Genomic DNA, 24,629 nt, shown 5'->3' with positions numbered 1-24,629 from the left:
AGGTACAGTATAAGTGGTACCTGGCTCAATAGGTAGTAACTGTGACATGGATCTTGGTGTTGTAGTGGACAATCAGTTAAATATGAGCCAGCAGTGTGCTGCAACTGTCAAAAAACCCAACATAGTCCAAGGCTGCATTAACAGACGGATAAAATCAAGATCACGTGAAGTGTTGATACCATTTTATAATGACTTGGTAAGGCCACACTTGGAATACTGCACCCAGTTTAGGTTGACACAATGTAAAAAAAAAAATTATTGAGACTCTAGAAAGAGTGCAGAGAAGAACAACAAAGATGATTAGGGGACTGGAGGCTAAAAGATATAAAGAACAGTTGCTGGAATTGGGTGTATCTAGTAGTTTGATGAAAAGAAAGACTAGGGATGACATGATCACAATATTTCAATATTTAGTGGGTTGCCACAAGTAGAGAGAATCAACCTATTCTCCAAAGCACCTGAAGGCACAAGAAGCCAGGGATGGAAACTAATCAAGGAGAGAAGAACTTTCCTGACAGTTACAACAATTATTCAGTGGAACAGCTGGCCTCCAGAAGTTGTGAAGGTACCAACTCTGGAAGTTTTTAAGAAGAGATTGGACAACCATTTGTCTGAAATGGTATAGGGCTTCTTGCCTGGGCAGGGGGTTGGACTAGAACATCTCCAAGGTCCCTTCCAACTCTATTATGCTGTTATTTCTTAAAATTATTCTCTTAGCCTTTGGGCTATCCCAGTTAATTAAACCCAAAGTTGAAGCTCTATTCCAGAACCTTTACAAAAGAGGTTGAATCACCAGGCCCCTACTGCTGGTATTCCTATTTCTGTTGTTCTTTCCTTAGGTGCCGCCTGCTGTAACACAGAATCCTGAGGAAGACCCAGAACAAGAACAGCAGAATGATGAGCCGCTGCAGCTGCAAGACATTGAGGGGCAGGAGGAGGCACCAGTGCAAGCCGATGGTGGAGGAGCTTCAAAAGAGGATGCATGGAATGCCAGTGTGGGCATCAAGCAATATACAGAAGCTTAAGGCTGGTGAGAGGTGGGGGAAAACTGTGCATTTGGCAGCTGTTGCACTTTGGTCTAAACTTTTTATTTTAATACTAAATTTGTAGCAAGCTCCATCAACCCAAGATTCCACTGATTCTTTTTCTTCTTGTGACCTTTTAGAGGCCTTTTACTTTCTGCTCTTTCAATTTTGCACTCCTCCTTTGCTTGTTAATTTTTTTTCTTTGATCCTTCTTCCAATCCTGTCTTTTTCTCCATGAGCCAAGAATCCTGCATTGTAGACTAGTTTAGACTTTTCCCGTTGGACCTCTCTTTCCCATTCTGTTTTGGTAAAGACAACACATCATCGTCACACCTTTTATCCGTTATTTACCCAGCATCTTCCTTTTTCTTGAATTTTTTTCCCCCCTGACATGTAGGTATCCGGACTGAGACCATTCTGAATTTGTCTTCCAGCATAAGTCTCATGATTCTTAGAAATGGAGTATCACAGTAGAAGATTAAAGGCAGGAGAAGAGGGGCTGCTAAATGACTTCTCAACATACAAAGCAGCCTTTAAAAAAAATGAAATGGAGAGTGAGCTTTCTGACTTGGCTGTATCTTTTCTTATGGGTAGTACTTTTCCAGGGTCTCATACAAAAGTCTTTTCTACCTCTGTTCTTTGAGATATCATTAACTGGAGAAGCCAGAGATCAAGTTTGGTTCTTCTGCATGCCAATTGTTTGCTACACTTTTGGCAGCCACGCATCCTCCCATCACCAACAATATGTTGTGATCTAAAAGAAAAACCAAAGTTTCGTATTGCAAAAAAAAAATAAAAATCTGTCTTTGCTGAGGGTAAATTTTGCCATCTGCATTTTCTTACTATCTTTGTTACTCAACTGTATCAAGGCATCTCCTGTTTTTTTGCCAGTCTTCCTCTTACCTGGAAACCAGAATGTTCTGTAATGTGATATCTCTTTCCTGGACAGGGGAGTGTTTTGATATTGCTTCTGCTGGGAAGACTGTCTCATTTCCTGCTTGAGTCCTGCCTGCCTCAGAGAGTACATTGCCTGTTAGCTCTGTTATGCACTCCCTCTACACTGGCTGTTTTTCATCTCCAGGTTTTTTCCCCCCTTTGTCCATTTCCTTCTCTTTGCTCCTATAAACTCAACAGACCTTCTGCCATGGACATCAATAGCAGTATATTGTTTGTGGAAGTATCTCCCTAATGGCTGAGGTCAAACGAGGGCTGGCCTTTCAGTGGCACGCCAATGCATCGTCTTGTTTTCTCTCCCAAGATGGCTCCTGAGTCAGTAATCACAAACTATGCAGTCCTATATTTGCTTGGACCCCATACCTTAAACACATGCCTTAGGGCAAAAAGAGTGAGATACTGCAGGTTTCTGACTGGATCCAAACATGGAAGTTGGCAAAAGGTATAGCTCCCCTTTTCTTCCCCTTGTAGATCTCAACAGGGACAAAAGCCAGACAATTAAATGAAAAAGGGGTGCCCAGTTCCCATCCCCCACTGTATAATGTACTCCGGTGTCTCCCCTCAGGACTGGATAGATGGGGAAAGGGATGAGTTGTCTCTGGATGAGGAAGAACAACAGTCATTCCCCAAATCCATCAGGTGCTTCCAAAAAAAATCAGATTTTCCTGAGTATTTCAGGAAAGGCTGCAAATCTCTTAGGCCAGGAAGCCAGAATCTGTCACTCCCTCATATTCCAAGACATTCAATCATGTTCTTGAATTAGAACAGGATTGTGAGAGATGGCTACTCCATGCTCTTGAAACCCCATATTTCCCCTCAGACTAAAATGTCTCATACCTCTACTGTGAAAGTCCCTGTGGCAGAAATTGCTTTTCATTTCACAAAGATGTAAAAGATGCACCCACAAATCCCCAGGAAAGACAGGAAAATGGAGATCCCCCAACACAAAGCAAATTTGTTCCCAGCTATAAGAACTACCCTCTTCGTGAGGGGAGAGACAGAATTTACTTCTTCTCTTCTTAGGATATTTATGGGTACAATCACTCCCATAAGTCAACAGTATGCAATACAACAAATATGTAAGTTTATTTAATAAAAGCTTGAATATAGTTGTTCATTTAGTATATTTCTCAATTCTAACACAGCTAAATAGAGGTACAGATTGCTGATCAATCTAATTTCCCCAAATAATGGAAGCAGAGATGTTATCTAAATAAATTATCAATTACTAAAGTTGTTCTGAAGGTCCTTGACTGGATTTTTTAGAGTGGAAAAGACAGTGGGAGAAGTAGAGGTAAAAGTATCAAACAAAATATAATAAATAAGCTCTTAAACTCTACCTACACTCTTTGCATTAACTCTTAACTCAGAGTTCTTCTTCATCTCCTGTTTCATAGCATTTATAGTATTAGTGTTGTGTCTTGCCCACTCTCACAGCAGCCGGGGCCTTCTTATCTGCTCCCGACCATCAGCGGAGGAGTGGGACACGACAATTAGACCTTGATCAGCTACTCCTCATCAATCCTATTATAAATATTGTTACAATTTCCAAATTGTAGAAAAATATTTGAGCATTTCTTAATTGTGGAAGATATTCTTTTTTATTTTTTATCCTGGCTTTTATAATTATTATAAATAACTCAAAGCAACAAATATATCTAATACTCCTTCCTCATTGTTGTTTCCCAACAATAATTTTGAGCTGAGAGAGAGTGACTGGCCCAAAATCACCCAGTCAGCTTTATGTCTAAGGTAGAACTAGAATTTACAGTTTCCTGGCTTCTAGCCTGGGTGCCTTAGCCACTAGACCAAACTGGCTCTCTTGTACTTTACAAGTGGTACTTCTTGGTACTTTTAATCTTTTCATCATTCTTTCTAATACATTGCTTTAGTGTATTCAGTCACGTTATTGAAATTCCATGCACCTAGGTTTTGGTTATGGATGGAGGGATGCGGTGGCTCAGGGGCTAGGATATTGAGCTTGTCGATCAAAAGATCGGCAGCTCAGTGGTTTGAATCCCTAGTGCTGCCGTGTAACGGGGTGAGCTCCCGTTATTTGTCCCAGCTTCTGCCAACCTAGCAGTTTCAAAAGCACATAAAAATGCAAGTAGAAAAAATAGGGACCACCTTTGGTGGGAAGGTAACAGCGTTCCGTGCACCTTTGGTGTTGAGTCATGCCGGCCACATGACCACGGAGACGACTTTGGACAGCGGTGGCTCTTCGGCTTTGAAACGGAGATGAGCACCACCCCCTAGAGTCGGCAATGACTAGCACGTATGTGTGAGGGGAAGCTTTACCTTTACCTTAGGTTTTGGATGGATACTGTATATTTATTAAACTAAATATTTATCCTATAGTTTATTAAGCTTATTATCATTATAATTATTGGAAGAGGTGGTTTGCTGGTCATACATTCTTCAAAATGTATACATTCAACTGAAATATCAATTGTCTATGGATCAGCTGCTCAAATCACTTTTTCAGTATACTTTTGCTACCTCATCATGGCCAAGGCTTCTACTCTATGATTCAAAGAGAAAACTGGATCCAAATTATGTCAAGAAATCCGACTGGGTTCATCACACAAGTTATGAACAACTAGCTAAGGCTGCTGCTGCTTTCATGATAGATTCTTAGCCAGAGGTAGGGCAGTTAGTATTGCCTCAAGGAAGTAAAGGTGACTGACAAATAGGAAGGTAACTCTAAATTCAAATTGGGCCGAATATTGGGTGTGTATATATTGTAATTTTGGTCAATTGGAGGTAAGGACACACCCTAGCAAGAAAAGTTCTTCATCATCACTCTGTACCTGGACCCTTTGCTTTATGGCCACTTTTTACTAGAACCAAATTGTAATCCTTTTCTTCTGTCTCAATTCTAGGGTTTAGTTAAAAAGGATTGTAGCATACTACACATTGGATGACCAGTCAAGATCTACCTGAGCAGAATAGAGGAATTCAAACTCTTTATTTTTCTTGGGATGATTTCTCAGAACTATAAAGCCACATTATCCATACTCACCAGGTGGATCAAAGCTTGCATCAGACATTCCCATGAGACCTAGAACAAGGCTGCCTCATACGGAACTCTAGCCCACTTATCTAGAAGAGTGGCCCCTTTGAGGCTGCCCTCAATTCTAGTGTGCACTTGAGAGACATCTGGGGGTTTCCACATAGAACTCTGTGTCTTTCTTTATAAAACAGTGTGAACCTCACTTGCGCCTCTTGGCCAAAAGCATTTTTAAAATTACAGAAGATAACTGATAACAATAACTAGGATTCCATCTTCAGAGGCAGCCATGTTACATTTCACTGTAGGAAAACTATAATGAACTTACTGTGAAAGTTTTTCTTTTTACAAAGGGGACAGAACATTCAACCCATCCTTATACATTAAAAAAGAGAAAATATTTGCCTGCAAAGATCTATAGTCTAATGTATATACTGTTCATGCACTTCTTAGGGTTTCTTTTCTTCCTTTGTGATCTGAAATATCAGTCCAAAACTGGGAAGGAGGTATAGTCTCACAGAAGGCAATGTAAGTTATTTTATAGCTTTGCCCATGGAATGAAGGGGAAGGAAAAACATCCCTTTAGAATGTCATGTCTTTGCTGTAAAAAAACAACACCCCTTCATTATAAATCTAATTTCCTGTTCCTATTCTCCCACTCAAAAACCTTGAAGACTACAAAGTTGAATTTGATATTCCCAAGAAAACCAGGTTTTGGATTAGATTACCAGCAATCCAGTACTGATTTAGGTACTCTTAAAACGGTTGATTTAATCTGTAATCAGAATAGAGAATGCGGTCATCAGTTTTACCATTTAAGGTTTTCTAATACTGTCTGGCTCTTTCTATAGCAGGGCTGTCAAAGTCATGGGCCGCATGTGTCACACACAGGCCAAGTCCACGCCCAGTTTAGCAAAGGGGAAACCAGTCCCAATACATCCCATGACACCGCCGTGACGCCACGAGTTCGACACCCCGTTCTATAGGAAGAATACTATTGTTAGTCTTTTGTATAGGGGTACCCATATTTACCCTCTTCTCAGTGTATAAATTCTTTTGCTGTTGAGCAACATTGGCCTTTCCCAAGGATTATGGGCTTGACACGTAGATGAGCTTTGTCTTTTGTTGTAAAGGAAGGATCAAGACATCTCTAAGGCTCAACTCGCAAAGCACTCCTTTCTGTGATCATCTGCAACGGAGGTTCTAGCAGAAAAGATTTCTTAATCTTTTGTCTCTGCAGGAATGTCTTGGCTCTCTGCTGTGGCCTGAAGGTCAGGTAGTCTTTGAGACCACTGGTGCTGTGTATTCACCTGATTCCCCCCTTCCCTCCAGCTGCTCTTCTAGCTATTACTTTTAGCTTTTCTCTTGCATCCTGTTCATTTGTTTTGTCCTCACTTCTCCTGTTTCCTGCCCTTGTTCCTCCTTGCCGTTTTTTTTAAAAAGCTGTTACAAACCAGATGTCTCAGGATATGATGCTAATGATGATCAATGTCTCTCTTTTTAAAGTTAACTTTTAAATCTTTATTTTTGTACTGTTATTTAAAACCAAACAAACAATGGGGTGGGTTGTTAGAATAAGATGAAATATTGCATTTTCCAGTTTCTAAGCAGCACCCTCTAATTGCTGTATGTTCTGCTATTTGGCAAAATACTGGATTATTTTTCTTACCCTTGTGTTATTGTTGGGAGACGTGGCATGCACTTTCAGGAACTAATTTCTTCATGGCCCCAAAATGGACTTTCCATGCTGTCACAGCTTCCCCTGCTGGGGAGAACAAAGTAAAACAGACAGAACTTTCTTCTAGCCTTGCAAGTTTCAGGCTTGCTCAGTGTGGGAATAGAGGAGGTTCTGGAAAGGACCTCAGGAGCTTTGAACAATGAACGTGCTGCATCCTGCTGCAATGAATGTCCTGCAATCCCTGTTGCTGTTTGTGGACAACCATCTCTATTAAATGAGCTCTAACATTTTGGCATGCAGGGATACCCTTGCAGTGTGAAAGAGAGGAAGCATGAGGAGATGCAGTACCTCCATCTTTTGCTCTTTGCATTGCATATCGTGTTTTTCGAGAGTTCCATTTTTAGCTGCAAAGGGCAGCGTAAGAAGTTATGTAAGAAAATACACCCCTTTTTGTAGAAAGAAACCAGCTGGGGTGTTTTCTCCTTCGGTAGATATGCTTCTAGTTGAAGAGCTTGGCTCGTGTTCAAATAACAATTCTTCCTTGGGAGCAGATCCAATAATAAACCTTATGCCTTTAGACTGAGAAGGAGAGTGTTGTCCTTCTTGAACAAGATTTTATTATTCCTGAAAGTACATCACTAAGCAGTGCCTGAGGGGAAAGTCAAGAGAGGAGGCAGAGGGTTGGGCGGTGTATGTGTGTGTGCGTGCAGTCTTTCGATGCAAGCCCCATCACTTTTGTACACATGTTATGACATCATCATATGTAGCAAAGGCTTTGCAATGCAATTTGACTCCCCCCCCCATCGGATGAAAACAAACTATGGTTTGTTGCTGCTGAAACATGCCCCATGAAGATCTAAAGGCAAGCAAACTGCAACATGACAAATATTTCATTTTCCTTCCAAATCTCCTGTTGCCGGAGCAATTTTTTCAACTGCCGGTTTCTCAGCCCTGTATTAATTTGTTAGCTTTTCCAGATTTGCCATCTGGTAAGCAGAGCAAGGGAGTGGGTGGCAGGAACTCCAAGAGAACAGCCTAGAGAAGAGGGGCTGGCGTTGTTTTCTTTATACGTGTACCATTCCATGGAAGATCTGCCCAAAAGAAAGCATGTCGATGCGGGCAGCTTTAAAGATATACAAATGTCCTCTAGCATGCAACTATTCAGACTACTAGGGAGAAGAATATGGATTTGACTCAGCAATAACATTGGTTTGATTTTTACCTGATCGATCAATTTCACTTCTGTTTATCTTGCAGTTGCCTTTTTTTTAAAAAAATGTCCTAATAGAATAGACATTATGAGCAAAAATATATAGTAGGGAATGTGTTCTCTAATCCTTCCCCTTCCAACCTATTGTATGATTCTGTTAAATTTCTACGAGATTGGGGCTGGTCCACAAATGGTTCCCAGATGCACAACTCTGCAATTAGCCAAATACTTTTCTTACTCACATTTTCTCCATCCCAAAAGGTCAGGCTGAAGGGGAGCACATAAATTCTTCCCTATAGCTTTTCTTTCTCATGATACTTGAGGAAGGTTAGTAACAATACTCTGATGGATGAGCATCTGCCCTTTGATGCACTTGAATGCATGTGTTTCTGCATGCACACACAGCCACCTAAGTATGTGTTTTATTTCAGTGCTCCAGGAAATATCATAGCCATTTTTGTAAATCAACAGGACAAATATTACTTCTAATATAAAGCCACGCGTTTACTACAAAGATATCCATAATTCTGTTAATTGAGACAGCAATTTTTAAATTTTGTCCAAGGATGCTGTGTAAAAACTCTTGAATAAATTTCACTATCTCATTACTATGTCTCATGTTCTCATGCCCTTAGAGAATATGCACTCATCAGAATGTACATAGGAAACACATGCTTCTGTAATGGCATTTGACTCCACCAACACATTTATTTTGCTGGACAGATAACAAGATTCTAGAGGAAGGAGGAGAAGAACAGCTAAAAGGTTGAAACCCAAGCAAATGGAGATTTGGCCTGCTTCTCCTTGGTGCCGTTTGGGCCTTTTTCCAGCAAGAACTACTGCTAATTGGGCCTGAGGTTGTGGATCTTGAAAGCTATTTTACATTAAGGGGGTCTCAGATTAGGATGCAGCTTTCAGTTCTTAGCATTTCATTTTCCAGTGCTATAAAGAGCAAGGAGATCTATTTTTCCAGCTTCATATATTCAAGAGAAAGTATGAATTCATGAAATTTATTTTCGTTGAATGTAACTGTCCATTCATATGGCGCAGAAACCTTAGGTTGTGTTCAGGAAATATAGTAAATGAAATGTGTTTTGCAAATATAGTTACCATGTTTCCCCGAAAATAAGACCCTGTCTTGTATTTTTTTGAACCCTGAAATAAGCGCTTGGCCTTATTATCATACGCTCAAAAGCCTGATTGGGCTTATTATCAGGGGAATGTCTTATTTTGGGGGAAACAGGGTAATAACTATCTGGAATATATTTACTAAACCATATTTCATTTAAGGAAACCATGACTTTGTATGGTATGCAATCTCAGCCATAATTTTATTAAGGACTATGGAATTTAAAACGTTAGGAAAACACGCACAGTTTTAACCTCTCTGAAATATTTAAAAGTTGTTTCTTAAAGGCATTTCCATTTAGAAAAAAATGTTCCAAGTATGAATTCAGCCTTTTATGTGCAACTATTCGCTTCTTTGAAAACATGAACTCAATTTTGTGACTGAAGAAGGAACTAGGAACACTTTCAGTATTAAAGAATGCACTCTAAAAGGCTATTGATTCAAACCAGGCATGGATGGTCTTATCAGGTTGAAGTAACAGCTTCAGGAACCAGCTATATGTCATGGAAGAATAACAAAATAGTTACTGGTTTTGAGTTTGTGTATTCTTTCTGCCCTCTGGTGGAAAGCAGAAGTTCTTAAAAAGATTTGGCCCCCTTCAGTACCAAAGCAATTTGGACTAGCTTAGAATGCTATGAGCGGCTTCTGGTGGCACCATAATGGTATTTATCTATCAAATATATATAACCACCCATATCACAAGAAGTGTGTTTTTAATTAGTTCTGAAACCAAGTTCATTGGTTTGCAATTCACAGAACAGCAGAGTTGGAAGGGACCCTGGAGGTCTTCTAGTCCAACCTCCTGCACAAGTAGGACACCCTATACCATTTCTGACAAGTGGTTCTCCAGTCTCTTCCTAAAAAACCTCCAGTGTTGGAACATCCACAATTTCTTGTTGTTCCACTGATTTATTGTTCTAACTGTCAGGAAATTTCTTCTTAGTTCTAGGTTGCTTCTCTCCTTGATTAGTTTCCATCCATTCCTTCTTGTTCTGTCTTCAGGGTGCTTTGGAGAATAGGTTGACCCCCCCCCCTCTTCATTGATTATGAATAAGCATGGGACAATTGCTAGCAGCTTATCAGCTTAAATGAGGAGTGTCAAACTCAAGGTCCGGGGGCCAGATTTAGCCCACGGGATGCTTGGATCTGACCCACAAGGCCGCCCTGGAAACAGTGAACGACCGATCCGCAGTACCTCTGCCAGCGAAAATGGAGGTCGGGAGGGCTGTGTGCGACCTTCATGAGCTCCGTTTTCACTGGCAGAGGGTTGCAGGATGCCGTAACAGCCAAAATGGAGCTCGGGAGGTTTTTTTTCGCTGGCAGAGCACTTGGACCACTACAGGCACCCCCAACATGACACATCCAGTTGGCCATGCGCACCCTGGCCCCACAAAGTCAAACACAATCCTGATGCGGCCCTCAATGAAATTGAGTTTGACACCCCTGTCTTAAACAAAACATGGGGAAGTATCATCGAAGGACCTTGATGGCGAACCTTTTTGGCACTGAGTGGCCAAACCGGAATGTGCACACATGTTGCGCATGCCAGAGCACCAGAAACCCAAAGACCACCTGGCCAGCATGTGCGTGGGCTGGAAACCAGAAGATCAGCTGGCGACAGCCCGCGTGCCCAGAGGGTAGGCCCTGCATTCTATCTCTGGCACCAGTGCCATAGGTTCGCCATCAAGGTCCTAGGATGATACTTCTAGAACAAGTAAGTTACCAATTTAATAAGGTCCTATTGTGTTTACCAGCTCTTCTATTTTTCAGGAGGTGGTGGTAATTCTACTTCAGAGTGAGTCCAAGTAGCTTCAATCCATATAATGCTAGCCTGCCACAATCCTGCTACATTTAAAGTCATAATATCATTGTAAGGGGTATGTCCAAGTTGATGGTATGTTAAAATAAAAGCTTAACAGTTTTTTCCAATGACAAATATACCATAATTGTGCAAGTAAACAAGTTAAATGTATGTTGTGCAACAAACATCCTCTTGTTGGCAAGAGGCACACCAGTATTGGAAACCTCTGAAGCATGTTTATATCATTTTCAGAGTAGTTTCATTATAATTTCTGTACAAAGCTATAGCTCTGAACATAAGCTGAGATTATTCAGTTACAATATCCCTTGCATTTATTGACAGAATTTCTCTTTTGCTGTCAAATGATGTAAGGTGCCTGAAATCTTATTTAAATTTGCAGTAAACATTTTGACTGCAAAACAGCTCTGCTCTTTAGTCCAGATCGATAAAATGATCTCATGCAAGGCAGAGAATCTTAATTTTGCAAAGGGAGTCAATCTACTTGGATGCCTTAAAGTGGAAGCAGGTTGTTTTGATCTGGCTGCTCACTTGCTTCCTGGAGAACTAAAGGAAATGGCTGTCAGATATCATGCACTGTCAGGACATGATGGTGGATCAGTTAGCCAAGGAAAGAGATCACTAAATCTGCCATTTTGTTCACGCAGGGCTATTATGCAAACAAATGGGACAACAATCTGTTTTCTGATTTGGCATTTTAAGGATTTTTATTGCCAGTCTTAAATTCAGACTCCTCCTACCTCATCCACACCGTAGTTTGGGGTGAAGCTGCAGTAGGTGGGTGACTACTGTTGGATAAGGATATCACCTTGAAATACATTTGTATTCTGCTCATTGAGGGTTTTTTTCCAGATACGTCCATTGAAAATTTCAGTAATCTTAGCAGTAGGAAAATCCATGCACAATTTTTTTCAAATAATCAACACGTAGATAAGGCACGACTCATGTAAGTAATAATACAAAATTCACTTGATGTTCTTCCCTTAACATTCCACAAACAGCTCCTCCCATTTCTCAGTGTTTTGGTCACTACCATTTGGGAATTGGTTTTTAAATAATACAAGAAAAACTGGATGGACATCCAATTTCTACTTCCACTTTTAACATTGAAGAGAATCAACTTTCCTAATTACTTGGATTTTCCGTCCAAACTAATCTAAGGATCAGTTTACAGTCAATACCTTTTGAAGGAGGACACCATCCCTCTCTATTGTTTCATTGGAGAAGCATCTCAAATGTTAAATTTATTTTGAACAATCTTTCTTCAATGGCTTTCTTAGGCTTCTCCACACACTAAAACATCCTTAAAGACCAGTACTTGACTATCAGGTGCAACAGGAGCCAGGTGTAAGATGGGATGTCTCCACAGTTTTAGCTATTTGAAACAGTGGGACAAGGACTAAAGGTGTCTCCTTGATAGTGTTTCCTTGTAACAAAAGGAGGGATTTAGAACGATGCTCAGTTTGACATAGTTTGTTTCATCCATTCCTTTACACTAGTAATTCTGGTATATACTCCATAGTTATTGGGACGTGCACAACCCATTCCCCAGCTCACCACACCAGCTAGAAACCATTTGCCACTGACTTCCTGGCAAACAAGAGGTCCTCCAGAATCTCCCTAGAAAAATGAAACCAAAGAGCAGTCAGAGCAAAAATAATTCAAATAACAAGAAAAGAGAAAGCTTTGAGTAATGAGCTTTGCAACACTCGGTGTGTGACATTGCATGCAAATAAGGCAGCTGTCAGGGTTCCAAGCAGCAGCTTCACAGGAGAGGGAAAAGTTCTTTCTAAATCATGGAAACTAATGCTTAAAGTTACCTGACAGGAGTCCTTTTTGCCCTCATGGTAGCCAGCACAAAGCATCCTGGGAGAGACCTGATAGTGATAAGCTTCACTGCAAATGTCTTGCTGAACTAATTGCACATCCACTTTTTGCAAAATCTTGCTTGTAGGACCTGTGGGACAGGAGCTGCAGGTTAGTAGAACTGACCAGGGGAAGAAGGTATTTCCTGTTCCTATGAAATTCCAATCTCCACATATTCTATATAGCAAGGTTTTCCTAACCGTGGCAACTTAATGACGCATGGACTTCAGCATCCAGAATTCCCCAGCCAGCGATGCTGGCTGCGATATTCTGGGAGTTGAAGTTCAGAAGTCTTAAAAATTGCCAAGGCTGAGAAACGTTGCCGTAGAATATGTGGAAATTGGAATGAAACCCTGTTCTATAGGGAAGCAACAGTTCTTTCAGGTCAATGTTTACCTGCTTCATGCTTAAAAGTGTGTGACATTAGAGTCGCATTCCCCTGTTTTAGGAAATCTCCATTGAATAAGAAATGGAATGAACCATTTAGCAAATAAGACACCTTATTGGAGCCTAACAGAATGGGTTGAATCCAGTGATATTATTCCTCTGGCAGCTGCTATTCTGGAATTAGTAGCTTTCATTCCAGATGCTTGGAATAACCTCTTGAACAAACCTAATGTAGTTCTGGAGGGGAAAAAGGAAAGGAACAAATCTTGAAGTCAACTCCCTGGCATTCCTAAGTATGCTGTGATATTTGCATGATTTATGCAAGGATCCACTAGAGGGAGCTTGATAGCATCTTGCTGCAAAGTCCTTGCAATGCTTGGCCTGAGTTTAGCACACATGTAGTATTCCTATGAGGCTGAATTTGCTTTCACCAGCCAACTTTTAGTAAGTTTGCACACTCCTTTTGGCAAAAGCTTAGGATGCCTTTTTGATCCTATGATTATATCTGATACATCCTTATAAATCTGAAAAAAGAAGGACCCTTAAGGACACACAAACCAAATACTGTACCTCCTTCCTTGACTGCACCCCAGCCTGTGACCCAACACAAGAGGCCAGGCTCAAAGAGATGGGAGCTGGCAGGCAAGCAGACCGGCTGGATGAAAGCTGAATAGATGACTGGATGGTCAAGCTGCAACAGAGCCAGGTCATAGTCATGGCTGTCTTCTTCATAGTAGGGATGCTGCAGGATGCGGTTCACTTTGAAGGAAACCTCATTGTGACTACTGACATTCAGAAAGTTCTTGCCCAGGTATACGGTCCAGACTGTGGGGGAAACATGACTGCAGAGGAAAAGAGCGGGAAATAGCTTAAGCAACTGCGGTTTTTCTCTTGATAACTTCATTTGTCCCTCTCCCAAGTACAGCTCAAAGGACTGTACTTGGGAGAGAAGAAAGGAAACTGTCTCAACACCTCATCAAACTCTGCCAAGACCCAACATTTGTGGAATTGGCTTTATTAATGGGTAAGATTTCGTTAGTCACAGGTTGTTGCATCTTCTGTAATGTTCTTCCTAAGGGAAGAACATTGCAAGCACGTAGTTCCTTGCAGAGAGGGAAGGGAAAAGAAGAAGAGAGTAACTAGGAGCAGTTAAAATTAGCTTAGATAATGGCTATAAATAAAGGAATAGACATGTCGGTTTTATGCAAGAATCTTATGGTATCTCAAAAGACCAACACATCTCTTATCACGTGAACCTATCTTGAAAAAGAAACAGTGAGAGGAAAGCAATGGGGTGGGGCAGAATAGCAGACAGGATGTTGTGCAGTATTCTTCCAGAAGCAACCCTAGGACAATAAACAAGGAGAAACAAAAAAGCTAGCAAAAACGTTACAAGATTGTGGATTTGCTATGGGATAAATGTATATATTTAACTATATGTTCAGTGTTATTAGTTTATCTGATTAAGGAAACCCAGTGCATCTGATAGCATGACAAAAAAACAAATATAAAAAGATGGGTTTTAAGCCACCCACCCCTTTTATTTACCTGTCTTCCTGGAAACAGTGAGCTGCAGTGATCACCCAGCGATCTGCAATCAACGTTCCGCCACAAAGGTGGTGCCCACGCACTTGCAAACTCGCTTGCCAAGGCCACTCCCCTTCCACAGAATGAGCCCCACCGACAATTCTGTGTGTTCCTGCCTCCTGCACTCCACAGTCTTGAGAAAAAAGAGAGAAACTTTAGGAAATGGAAAGAATGACAAGAGTGAAGGGAAGTGGCAGAACAGCGTGTGGGAGAGGAGAGGTGTACTTGCAAGACACTTTATGATGAATTTTGTTTTCCTGTTTTGAAAAATCACGCCTACAGAAAAATCCTGGTTTTCCTTTGTGATTACCACTCATTCATCCACTGCATTTATGCCTCAGGTTTTCCTCTGGGAGGAAGTTTAAGTTGTGTGCTAGGACAGTGGCGTCTCACCTCATTTTATCTTCACAACCATTCTTGTGAGGATATACAGGTTGCCGATGATTGGCAGATCCAAACTTCAGTTTCTCTGGACTGAGTCCAAATCCTTAATTACATTGAATTGGCTCTCGTACATTAATCACTTGGCATATAATGCTGGTGAACAAATTGTTGGGAGTGTGCAGTTTGATGATTGACTCCATTAGGAGCAGCTGATTGGTTTCAGTTTGAATTCTTGGATTGGCATTCCAATTTGAGCATTAAATTCAAAACATTTTCTGAATTTTGAAAAAAAAACACCACAATTTGATTGGAATCATTGGTCCAATTCAAAAAGTCAGTTCAGAACCTTGACATATTTCCTTCTAACTGAATCTTGAAACCCAAGTATTTTCATAACCATTAAAATTATATGAGATTTTTACTTGTATCTCTTTATTTCTTGTGAAATCAGAGCATATTCTATGAGAACATAGTCCAAGTTGCACATTGTAAAATGTGTTTATAATGACCATATTTATTTTAAATAAAAAGTGGCCCCTAAGACACTACTTTGGAATGAGTTTCAGATATTCTTTTATGTACACTGAGAGCATATGCACCAAGACAAATTCCTTGTGTGTCCAATCACACTTGGCCAATAAAAAATTCTATTCTATTCTATTCTATTCTATTCTATTCTATTCTATTCTATTCTATTCTATTCTATTCTATTCTATTCTATTCTATCAAAGTTTTCTACCCAATTACCAGCTGAAAAATCTACCCTCAGCAGCTATTTGCCCACAAATGTTGATGTTGACCACAGTACGCAGTAATAATAAAAGAAATTGAACTAAGAACAGACATATCAAGTAATATTGTTCACTATCAGCCATCGAAAAACAACAGTCTGATTTGGGGTCTGTTGTTTTAAATTGGGGGAATGGAGGAAAGAATATTGTATCTCACTTTGACCTCTAAGAGGAAAAGCAAGGTATAAATCTAACAGAATAATACATATAACACATATGGATTTTTAAATTAATTAAATTAAAATTAATATTTCTTCCTCAGGGAACTGTGTGTACCATCTTCATTCACCATATTTCTTGCCAAAACAGTCACACTCAGCCTTTGAAGCCTTGCAAATGGAAAAATGGATTAATCCATGTGGGGAAATAATTATTGGAATAGGAAGGGGGAAAATGCAAGTTTTGATGTCAATGAAAAGGAAAACATATACCTTGGGTATTATTGACAAGAATGATTCAATATATACATGATAACACCCATTCACTGAAACTTTTCTGGACTTATATTATTCCACTCAGAAGGAGCATGTTGATACTCTGCATGATAGCCGTTTGATACCGAGTCGCTCTAAACTGGATATGTTAAATTAATCTGCTGTAGCATTTCATAGCTTCCCAGAATTATGAATTCTATCAACACAAATCAGAAAGGATACTAATATCCTTCAGGTAAGTTATGTACGATCATGCTTGTTGAAAATTCTGAGAACTGCAGTCCCAACATTTGGAAAAGACTAGTGCGTAGGACTGAAGCCTAATGCCAGCAGCCCTTGGCAGAATGAATAGCAGAATAGCTCTGCTATTAGAATCATTCTAAGCAGAAGAAGCTGAGATGTTTTTAGGTATTCCTCTGACTAGGATGGATCTCTTCCTCTGAGCTGCTTAGTTGCTTACCACAATGCATTTCATCCGATTGATCCTTGCAATCAGGGACTGAGTCACATTGAGGGTTGGGCTTCTTCACACAGTTCCCATCAGCACATTGGTAAGTGTAAAGTCCACAAGGGATTCCTGCAAAGGTATATTATGTGGTAGAAAGAGAATATGGTTTTATTCTTATCATTTGTTGCACTTAGTACTGCAATTTTCTCACAGGGTGGAGAATTGGTGACCTTCCATATGTGCATGAATTACCATGTCCAGAAATGTTAGCAATCAACCATGTTGGCTGGGAGTTATAACTTGGCAGTATCAGTGGGTCCACAAATTACCTACCAGCTGCACTTGATTACAGTCATGAAGCTCAGTCTCAAAGGTATGACAATGTTGAAAAGAAAGTGACAATCACAACACCAGTGCCCATTGCTTTTATATTAAGGAACAATTTGTACTCTGAACACAAAGCTGCAAACAAGGCAAGCTAGACTGTTTAAGAATGCAGATGGAATCATATGGAAGGAGTCACTTAGGTCATCAAGTCCAACCATCAAGATGGTAGAGCCTCTGCTTGAACTTCCAGTAAAAGATAATTGGTTTCACTGCTGAGCTATTTTAACTGTTAAGAAATTTTCCCCCTTAACATTTAACTGAAATTTGACTTCCTATGTCTTAAATCATTAATTTCACATCCTGTGTTCTGGAATAAGAAAGAGCAGATCTTGACCTTCGCTCAAGCGGTTTCCTTTCAGGCATTTCAAGAATGTGGTGCACAAAATAGGAAACAACGGGATCTGATCGGTTCAGAATAGAGTGGAATGATTCCTTCCCTTGATTTGAAAATTATACTTTCCATTGATGTAATCTAAATTTACATTTGCTTTTTTGCAGCAGCATTACATGTCAACTCACATTAAATTAACTACTATCCCATGTTCTTTTTCACAACTGCCATTACCACTCCAGGAATATATCTCCTGTATATCCTATCCTATATATCCAATTTATATGGATATATTAAATGCAATACATTTACATTTCTCCCCAATCTAGTGTCCTCCAAATGTATAAAACTTCATGTCATACTATAGTAATAGCACTTGGTCTTATACACTGCTTCACAGTGTTTTACAACCCTCTCTAATCGGTTTACAAAGTCAGCATATTACCTCCAACATTTGGTCCAACAATTTTATCGACCTTGTAAGAATAGAAGTTTGATGATCCAACCTTGAGCTGGAAGGATCAAACGGCTGGCAGTTGGTAGAGTTAGCCAGTAATACTGCTTTCTAGCCAGTGTGGCTCTATGGCTCTATCTCAGTTAATGTGACTTCTGAGGATAGCAGATTCTAGAAAGTTTCTTTAATAGATGTTCTTGATTCTATACCTTCATTGCATTGTTCCTCGTCACTCCCATTGATGCAATCTAGATGTTTATCACACAGCTTGGAGAACTCAATGCACATGCTGTCTTCCTGACACTGAAATTTTGCAGGGCAGACTAGAAAATTGCAAAGCATAAGGAAAAGAAAGAAGAAAAATCAGGAGGCAGAAGAGCAACAGGGATGAAAAAGTGAGACGATACAAATGGCACCCAATACCCAATGTATTTTTATGCGTCTTTTTGTGTCTGTGATCATTTGAAAGGCCTTTGCCTTTATGTTGTTTTTATAGAATAAGTGAATTTTCACTGGCCATCCAGTATAGCACTGCTTTTGAAAATCAGCCAACTGTACTTTATATGAACATATACTTTATATTTACATTTACTGTTTTGCAGCAACTGCATGTCAGCTCACATTCAATTAACTACTATCCCAAGATCTTTTTCACATCTATACACACAGATGCACAGAGATACACACAAACACACACAGAGGAAACATATAAGTAATAAATGTTTCCTAGAGCATCGTCTCCTCTTTGAATGTTTTTTTTAAAGAAAATCATAAAGAAAAAAACCAAGCTAAAATGTGATTCTTTGAGTTACAGACTTAAACCAACCAGCAATGATGTTTATCAATTCACATTGTAAGATAATGTGTTTTTTTGAAATTGTATGTTTGATTGTGTGTGATAATGTATGTCTACTCTTCCATGTCCAGATTCTGCAATGGGGTTCATAGCTAAATGACAGAGAAGTTCATGAATGTGACATCTATTTCTTCATTTATGGATCTCCTTTCCCATAGCAACCAACTGTTTCTCACCAATGGCTGCATCATAGAAACTTCAGGCAATTCTGAAAGTGTAATGTTCAATATGTTTTGAAGAAGCTGACTCATAGATAGGAGAAAACCACACGGCACTTGCAGAGATCCTCTTGCTCAAAAAGGATGATTATTTACTAACAGAAGTCACGTACGATGTGAAGACGAGGGAAATGATAAAGCATTGCTCACCACAGTTTCTCTCATCTAGTCCATTGGGGCAGTCTTCAATTCCATCACAAGCTGGCACACATAAACCATTAACAAGGCAAAGGAATTCTCTGGGGCATGCTTTTTTAAAAAATGGAAAATTAAGTGAAATATTAGTTGGTTTTTAATGCATTTTCAAAATTTAGCTTAAATATTGAAATATTGTGCTGTGCTTCCAATCTACTTCTAATTCCGTATAAAATTGAATCTATAATATAGTTTGAAACCTGAGAATGAAAGATTCCCCCTCTCCACAATAAATGATTATTATCAATATGATGCTAAATCCATAAAAAAAATTTAATCCATGTAGTATTAGTTGTAAAATTAGGAATGAGGAAACTCACTTTTAGACGACTGAGTGATGGTGTAAGCATTTCAGTGCGTGCATGCATGTGTTTGTGGGTGGGTGTATGTGCCTTCAACACAGTCTTGTGCATTTCCTGGTGATTACCTAGTAATCAGGGGTGATTACCCTGCTATTTTCTTGGCAAGAATCTCAGACACAGTTCCTAGAGCTGAAGCTAAAAGAGCTGGCTAACTGGTTCTGTGCTAAGATGAAACTAAACTCATTGTCTTCTAGCTTCTAGCCTGGCACCAGCCTTAACACTATATCAAAACTGGCAGTCACATTAGAAGCTGGAGAACAGTGCACCACTATCTATGACATGGGTGTCAAACTCGCCATGTCATGTTGCTGTCACATGATGTTTCGCGATTCATGGAGCTGGGGTGGGCGTGGCCTGTGCATGACGCATCTGGCCCATGGGCAGTGGTGAAATCTGAACCGGTTTACTACTGGTTCACTGGCTGTGCATGCGTGCTGCGCATGCACAGTGTGCACCACACACCAAATGCAAGGTGTGTGCACAGTGCATGCCAAAAGGAGGCATGGGGTAAGTAGAAGAGCACGTAGGGTGTGTGTGATCAGCTGCGGTGCGCAATCTGTTTTTTTACTTTTAAAAGCATTTTTTTACAACCTATTCAGCTAAATAGGTTGTAAAAATGCTTTTAAAAGTAAAAACAGGCTCCGACGATCACGCAGCTCAGCTGTGATCGTCTGAGCCTTTTTTTTACCTTTTAAAAGCATTTTTAAAAAGAAGTGGCAAGTGGGGAAGCGGGCGACCAGGCATGGGCGGGGGTGGGCAGGGATTTTTGCTACTAGTTCTCCGAACCAATTGCTGCCATTGCTACCGGATCGGACGATCTGGTCCGAACCGGGAGCATTTCACCCCTGCCCACAGGCCACCGGTTTGACACCCCTGACTATGAGTTAAAACCATGGACACATTTGGAATGTCAGTGTTTGGTATTTGCATTTAATTCTGATATTTTAGTGAGGTTTAAGCTGAGGCCTGCCCATCACAGAAGAGAGCAGAATATTATCTGAATTTTTTTTCTAATTTAAAGTACCAACTTATATGGTAAAAGTGCTGTGCTTTTAAGAAGTTGAAATTAGTTTGTGTGGATGGTACCAGAAAACAGCAGAAACTCCTTCCCCACTTCCCCCAGTGATAGATCTGGCAGCAAGTTGAGGCAGGAGTCCAGATCTATGGCAGAATATTGAAAACCTGCAAGAGTAGTGCTGATCATTCAAAAGACTGCATTCTAGGTCATTTAAGGAAATGTCCCCTGTAATTAAATAATATTGATGTTCTGCTGTAAAGAATCCAGTTCCCCATTAGTCTGAATCAAGTTTGGCCCTTGATTCATGTTTTGCCACAGTGGCAACATTCATAACAAGGCAGGCGTTGATTTTTCCACAAGTTTCCAGTTAGCTGAACTGCATGTTTGAGAGACTACTATATACTCACGGTCTGACTGATTATATAGACTGTAAGCAGCCCACACTCCAGGCCCTGTTAGGGAGATCTGAGAAGTAAAGTTGATGGTGACTCCAGCTCTAGACATCACAGGGATTCTTTCAGCATAGGCTTGCAAAATCCGCAGACCACAGAATCTAGATTAAAAAAAAAAAAAAAAGACTAGGGTCATAAATCACAATCAACCATCTTGCCTTTGAAAATGCCAGGGGTATAGGAAGAAAGATGTCATGAAATTTAGGGAGCAAGAGAAGGTCAAAATCAACTTCTTCTGGATCCCTTCCAACAGCCAGGCTTGCTGGTAATGAAGACTGTAAGACATCTGCCACTGTAAAACTACCTACAATTCCCCCAATGGATAAAATTAAAATAAGTTACTGTCTTCCAGGATCAGCTATACAGTATTTGCACCCTAATATTGGCATTAGCTGTGGACGCAACCCGAACACTAGAATCCAATTTGCTAAACACCCTCTCCCCCACCTAAAAATAAATTCTGAGGCCATCCAGGCCTTGTTTTTAAAAATGAGGAAGAGAGCTATAAACCATGGCAGCAGGAAGAAGGCTCAACTGATGAAAGTATAATGTTGAAAAAGTGGAGGAAATGAAATACAAACCTGAGACCAAATTCAAACTTTGATTTCTTTTTAAAATTGAGCCAGTTTAAGTAATGTAATTATATAGCAAGAAAACTATCCAACTGTTAGGGGAGGGGGGGGAATTGGATCTTGTTTTTCAATATCTTTAAGGCAATTACTTTTTTTTTAAAAAAAATGAACTATTACCAGAAATCTAACAAGTGCAATTTTTCTTAGCATCGAGAATATAGCAAAAATGGAAAATTGTATATTCTGAATATCTGTCCATCATGCAGTTGTTAAATGCACAGAGTCCCAAGAACTCAATGCACTGAAGATATGAAGCAGCAGAAGCAGATAAAGAAATCATTTCTCAAGAGTCAAATCCTTGAGTGATGGATAGCAGAGATGAAAGGAAACTCAGTCTGAAATATAATTCCAAGTCATTTAACAATAAGCTGGAGTATTCAGGAAGAGAGCAATTTCATTATAGAATTTAACTTACAGCTATCAAGAGTCTGATTTTACAAAAGTTATGAAACCATCCAATTTCTTTGTGTAAAAGATGTTTCATGAACTCGGATGTATTTTGTAAATTTAAGTCCTGCTGAATCTATTGAAGCTTACTCTGATTAAGCATATCTAGGACTGTATTGTTCGTCTTTAATTGCTTAATTCTTCTCTTCCACTTCTAAAATATAGCAAAAGGGACTTTTAAATAGAGAAAATTTCTCAAACTTGGTCCTTTTTATAAATCCTAAAAAGCAGCATGCTGGCTAGGTTGGATAGCGGATATTCAAGTAAGAAAGTCAAGACTTTTTTTTTTAAGCCTTCCTATTTGTTTTACGATCATAGGTATGGTTTCTTCTAAGTCATTCCTGTAAGATGAACATACCAAGATGTTTGTAGATTCCTTACTTTCTGTTCTGGATGGTCCATTGGCCTTGAGTACATGGAAGGTCGTACTTCTGCCTCCTGAGAGTGTAAGCATCAAACCAAAGAACAACTCCATATTCCAGAGATGGGACCTACAAAAAGGGAAATGCAATGGATGGTATAGGATTTTTTTGTGTGAGTATGTGCCTTTGAATCAGTCTGGATAGTCACTGCCAGGGGTGGGCTGCTGGGGGTTCGCAGGGGTTCGGAAGAATCTCTAGCTAAGATTCTGTGCAGTTCAGAGAACTCCCAAATCCCACTCCTGGTTGGCCTCCCCTCCCAGGAGTCCCCACACGACCCGTTTGGGATGCAGGTAAGTGCAGGGCACACACGGAGGCTCGGGGAGGGTGAAAAACGGGCCTACCAGAAATTCGGGAAGCCTCCAGAAGGCATCCGGAGCCTGGGGAGGCCATTTTCGTCCTCTCGGAGGCTCAAGGAAAGCCTCCGGATCCTAGGGAGGGCAAAAACGCCCATCCCTGTGGTGCAGGAGGCCGATTAGGTCATGCCCACCATGGCCATGCCCACCCAGCAACTGGGCAGAGAACCTCATTCTAAAATTTTTGAAGCCTACTGCCCTCTTCCCAGGGATGAGAGAGACTCACCCAGCTGACTTTAGGCCTAGGAGAGGATTTAGAGAGGGCTGTAAAGCACTATGAAGCGGTATATAAGTCTAAGTGCCACTGCTAAGGCAGGACTAGAACTCATGGTCTCTCAGTTTCTAGCCCGATGCCTTAATCACTACACCTATTTGGCTCTCTTATGACATTGAAAACTGCTGAGAGTTTTATTTACATACATACAGAAACGGAGCTTTGTCCCTGGTTCTTAAATATAAAAATGAGTGTTACAAAGCATGAGGGTTGAGAAAGAGAGGAAGAGGAAAACAGTTTTCCTAAAATACAAAACAAACCGTATTAAAATATATCCTTGGTGAGATCAGTAAGGGCTTATAAAATATGAGTTTAAGACTTTTCAGTACACAGAAATTCAAATCTCCCTTCTTTCAACTGAATGGTGTTAAATATCTGTTTATGTTCAGTGCTCAGTGCAAACTTTGGGGAAGAGTTGAATATAAAGATAATAAGAGTTTACAATAACAGAGTAAAGGTATATTGTCTAGAGCATTTGGCTTCTCTTATTTAAGTATAAAAGTACACACAGCTCAGTTTTGCTTAGGAAGCAAAATCATACCATCATGTGCCAAGTGCATTGTGTATTTGGTGCATAGTAACTTGGGTAGTAAGGAGTCTTGATGTTCCCTTGCCGTCCCCAGCTTTCTTGCAGTGTTAGATTCATGTGGCAGGCTGAAAAGATAGAAGCATTGTCACACTGTAGGAATTTAGCACCCACCCCCCTCCTAGAAGAATGAAATATTTTAGAAAATATTTAAAAAGGCAGAATATATTTCCCTGAATGAGAAATGGAGAAACATGTTGTAAAGACAAAGCAGCTCCCTGCAACTTCCTGCCACCTCCCCCCCACCTTTGTCAATGGGCCATTAAAGCCTCAACCAAGCTCACTCAATCCCCCCATCATTTGCAACACAATAGAACAGAAACTCACCATATGGCAAGGCTCAGGCAAGCTTGAGGGACAACCTACAATGTTAGCTAAGACCCCTAGACCACCTGGGAGTTTGACAACCAATCAGGATACTCTTCCTGTGCCCCAGAAAGTTCAAAGCTCAGAAAAAGCATAAAGCCAGGGAGCACACAGGATCTCAGCCCTTTTCTGTTCAGGAACTCAAGCCATGTGATCCTGACCACCATTAAACCATCTTTCCAAGCAGCCTCCATGTTTCCAGTGTCTTTGTCCCCACTTGGAACTGAACCCAGATGGATATTTCTTCCAACAACACTTACTGGGTCCCACAGAAAATGTTGCTTGTGTTTATTATTTTGACAAAAAAAATGAGGCTATTTAATACAAATAGTAACATGCTAGACTATGATAGACATTAATGAAGCCACTTATTTCACTTTCAGTAATTTTCTCATCTGATTCTCACCCGCAAGTTTTGTTCAGCCAATGTTTACTATTCAAATATACTACCTGCACACTTTAAAAAATATATTGATGGGAACACACGTTCTGAGCTATTGTTTTCATTAAACATAATTTCTGAGGGCATTTAATAATGATTTACTTATTTGGGT

The 24,629-nt window shown here is 40.1% G+C and overlaps 2 protein-coding genes across 4 annotated transcripts in view; one reads left to right on the top strand and one right to left on the bottom strand.

Moving 5' to 3' along the window:
• Positions 1-15,873, top strand: part of KCTD17 (potassium channel tetramerization domain containing 17) — a 36,907-nt gene extending 21,034 nt beyond the window's left edge. The window contains exons 6-7 of one of the 3 annotated variants that reach the window (XM_058189640.1): positions 840-1,030; positions 14,645-15,873. In XM_058189640.1, coding sequence (XP_058045623.1) covers positions 840-1,025 — 186 coding nt within the window. In that variant the 3' untranslated portion in view covers positions 1,026-1,030; positions 14,645-15,873. Of the gene's footprint in view, positions 1-839; positions 8,486-14,644 lie in introns of those variants that run through there. The other 2 variants (XM_058189639.1, XM_058189638.1) reach the window with 2 other exon arrangements.
• The window catches only part of TMPRSS6 (transmembrane serine protease 6), a 32,725-nt gene continuing 16,705 nt past the window's right edge, over positions 8,610-24,629 (bottom strand). The window contains exons 8-17 of the mRNA XM_058189642.1: positions 23,665-23,777; positions 22,456-22,565; positions 20,951-21,096; positions 19,119-19,217; positions 18,104-18,217; positions 16,735-16,851; positions 14,627-14,798; positions 13,649-13,920; positions 12,646-12,782; positions 8,610-12,445 (exon numbers count right to left, since the gene is read on the bottom strand). Of these exons, the coding sequence (XP_058045625.1) occupies positions 12,284-12,445; positions 12,646-12,782; positions 13,649-13,920; positions 14,627-14,798; positions 16,735-16,851; positions 18,104-18,217; positions 19,119-19,217; positions 20,951-21,096; positions 22,456-22,565; positions 23,665-23,777 (1,442 nt within the window). The 3' untranslated portion in view covers positions 8,610-12,283. The remainder of the gene's footprint in view (positions 12,446-12,645; positions 12,783-13,648; positions 13,921-14,626; positions 14,799-16,734; positions 16,852-18,103; positions 18,218-19,118; positions 19,218-20,950; positions 21,097-22,455; positions 22,566-23,664; positions 23,778-24,629) is intronic.

The sequence above is a fragment of the Ahaetulla prasina genome, chromosome 7 (assembly GCF_028640845.1).
Source record: "Ahaetulla prasina isolate Xishuangbanna chromosome 7, ASM2864084v1, whole genome shotgun sequence".
NCBI lineage: Eukaryota > Metazoa > Chordata > Lepidosauria > Squamata > Colubridae > Ahaetulla > Ahaetulla prasina.
This window is presented reverse-complemented; position numbering and strand designations above follow the sequence as displayed.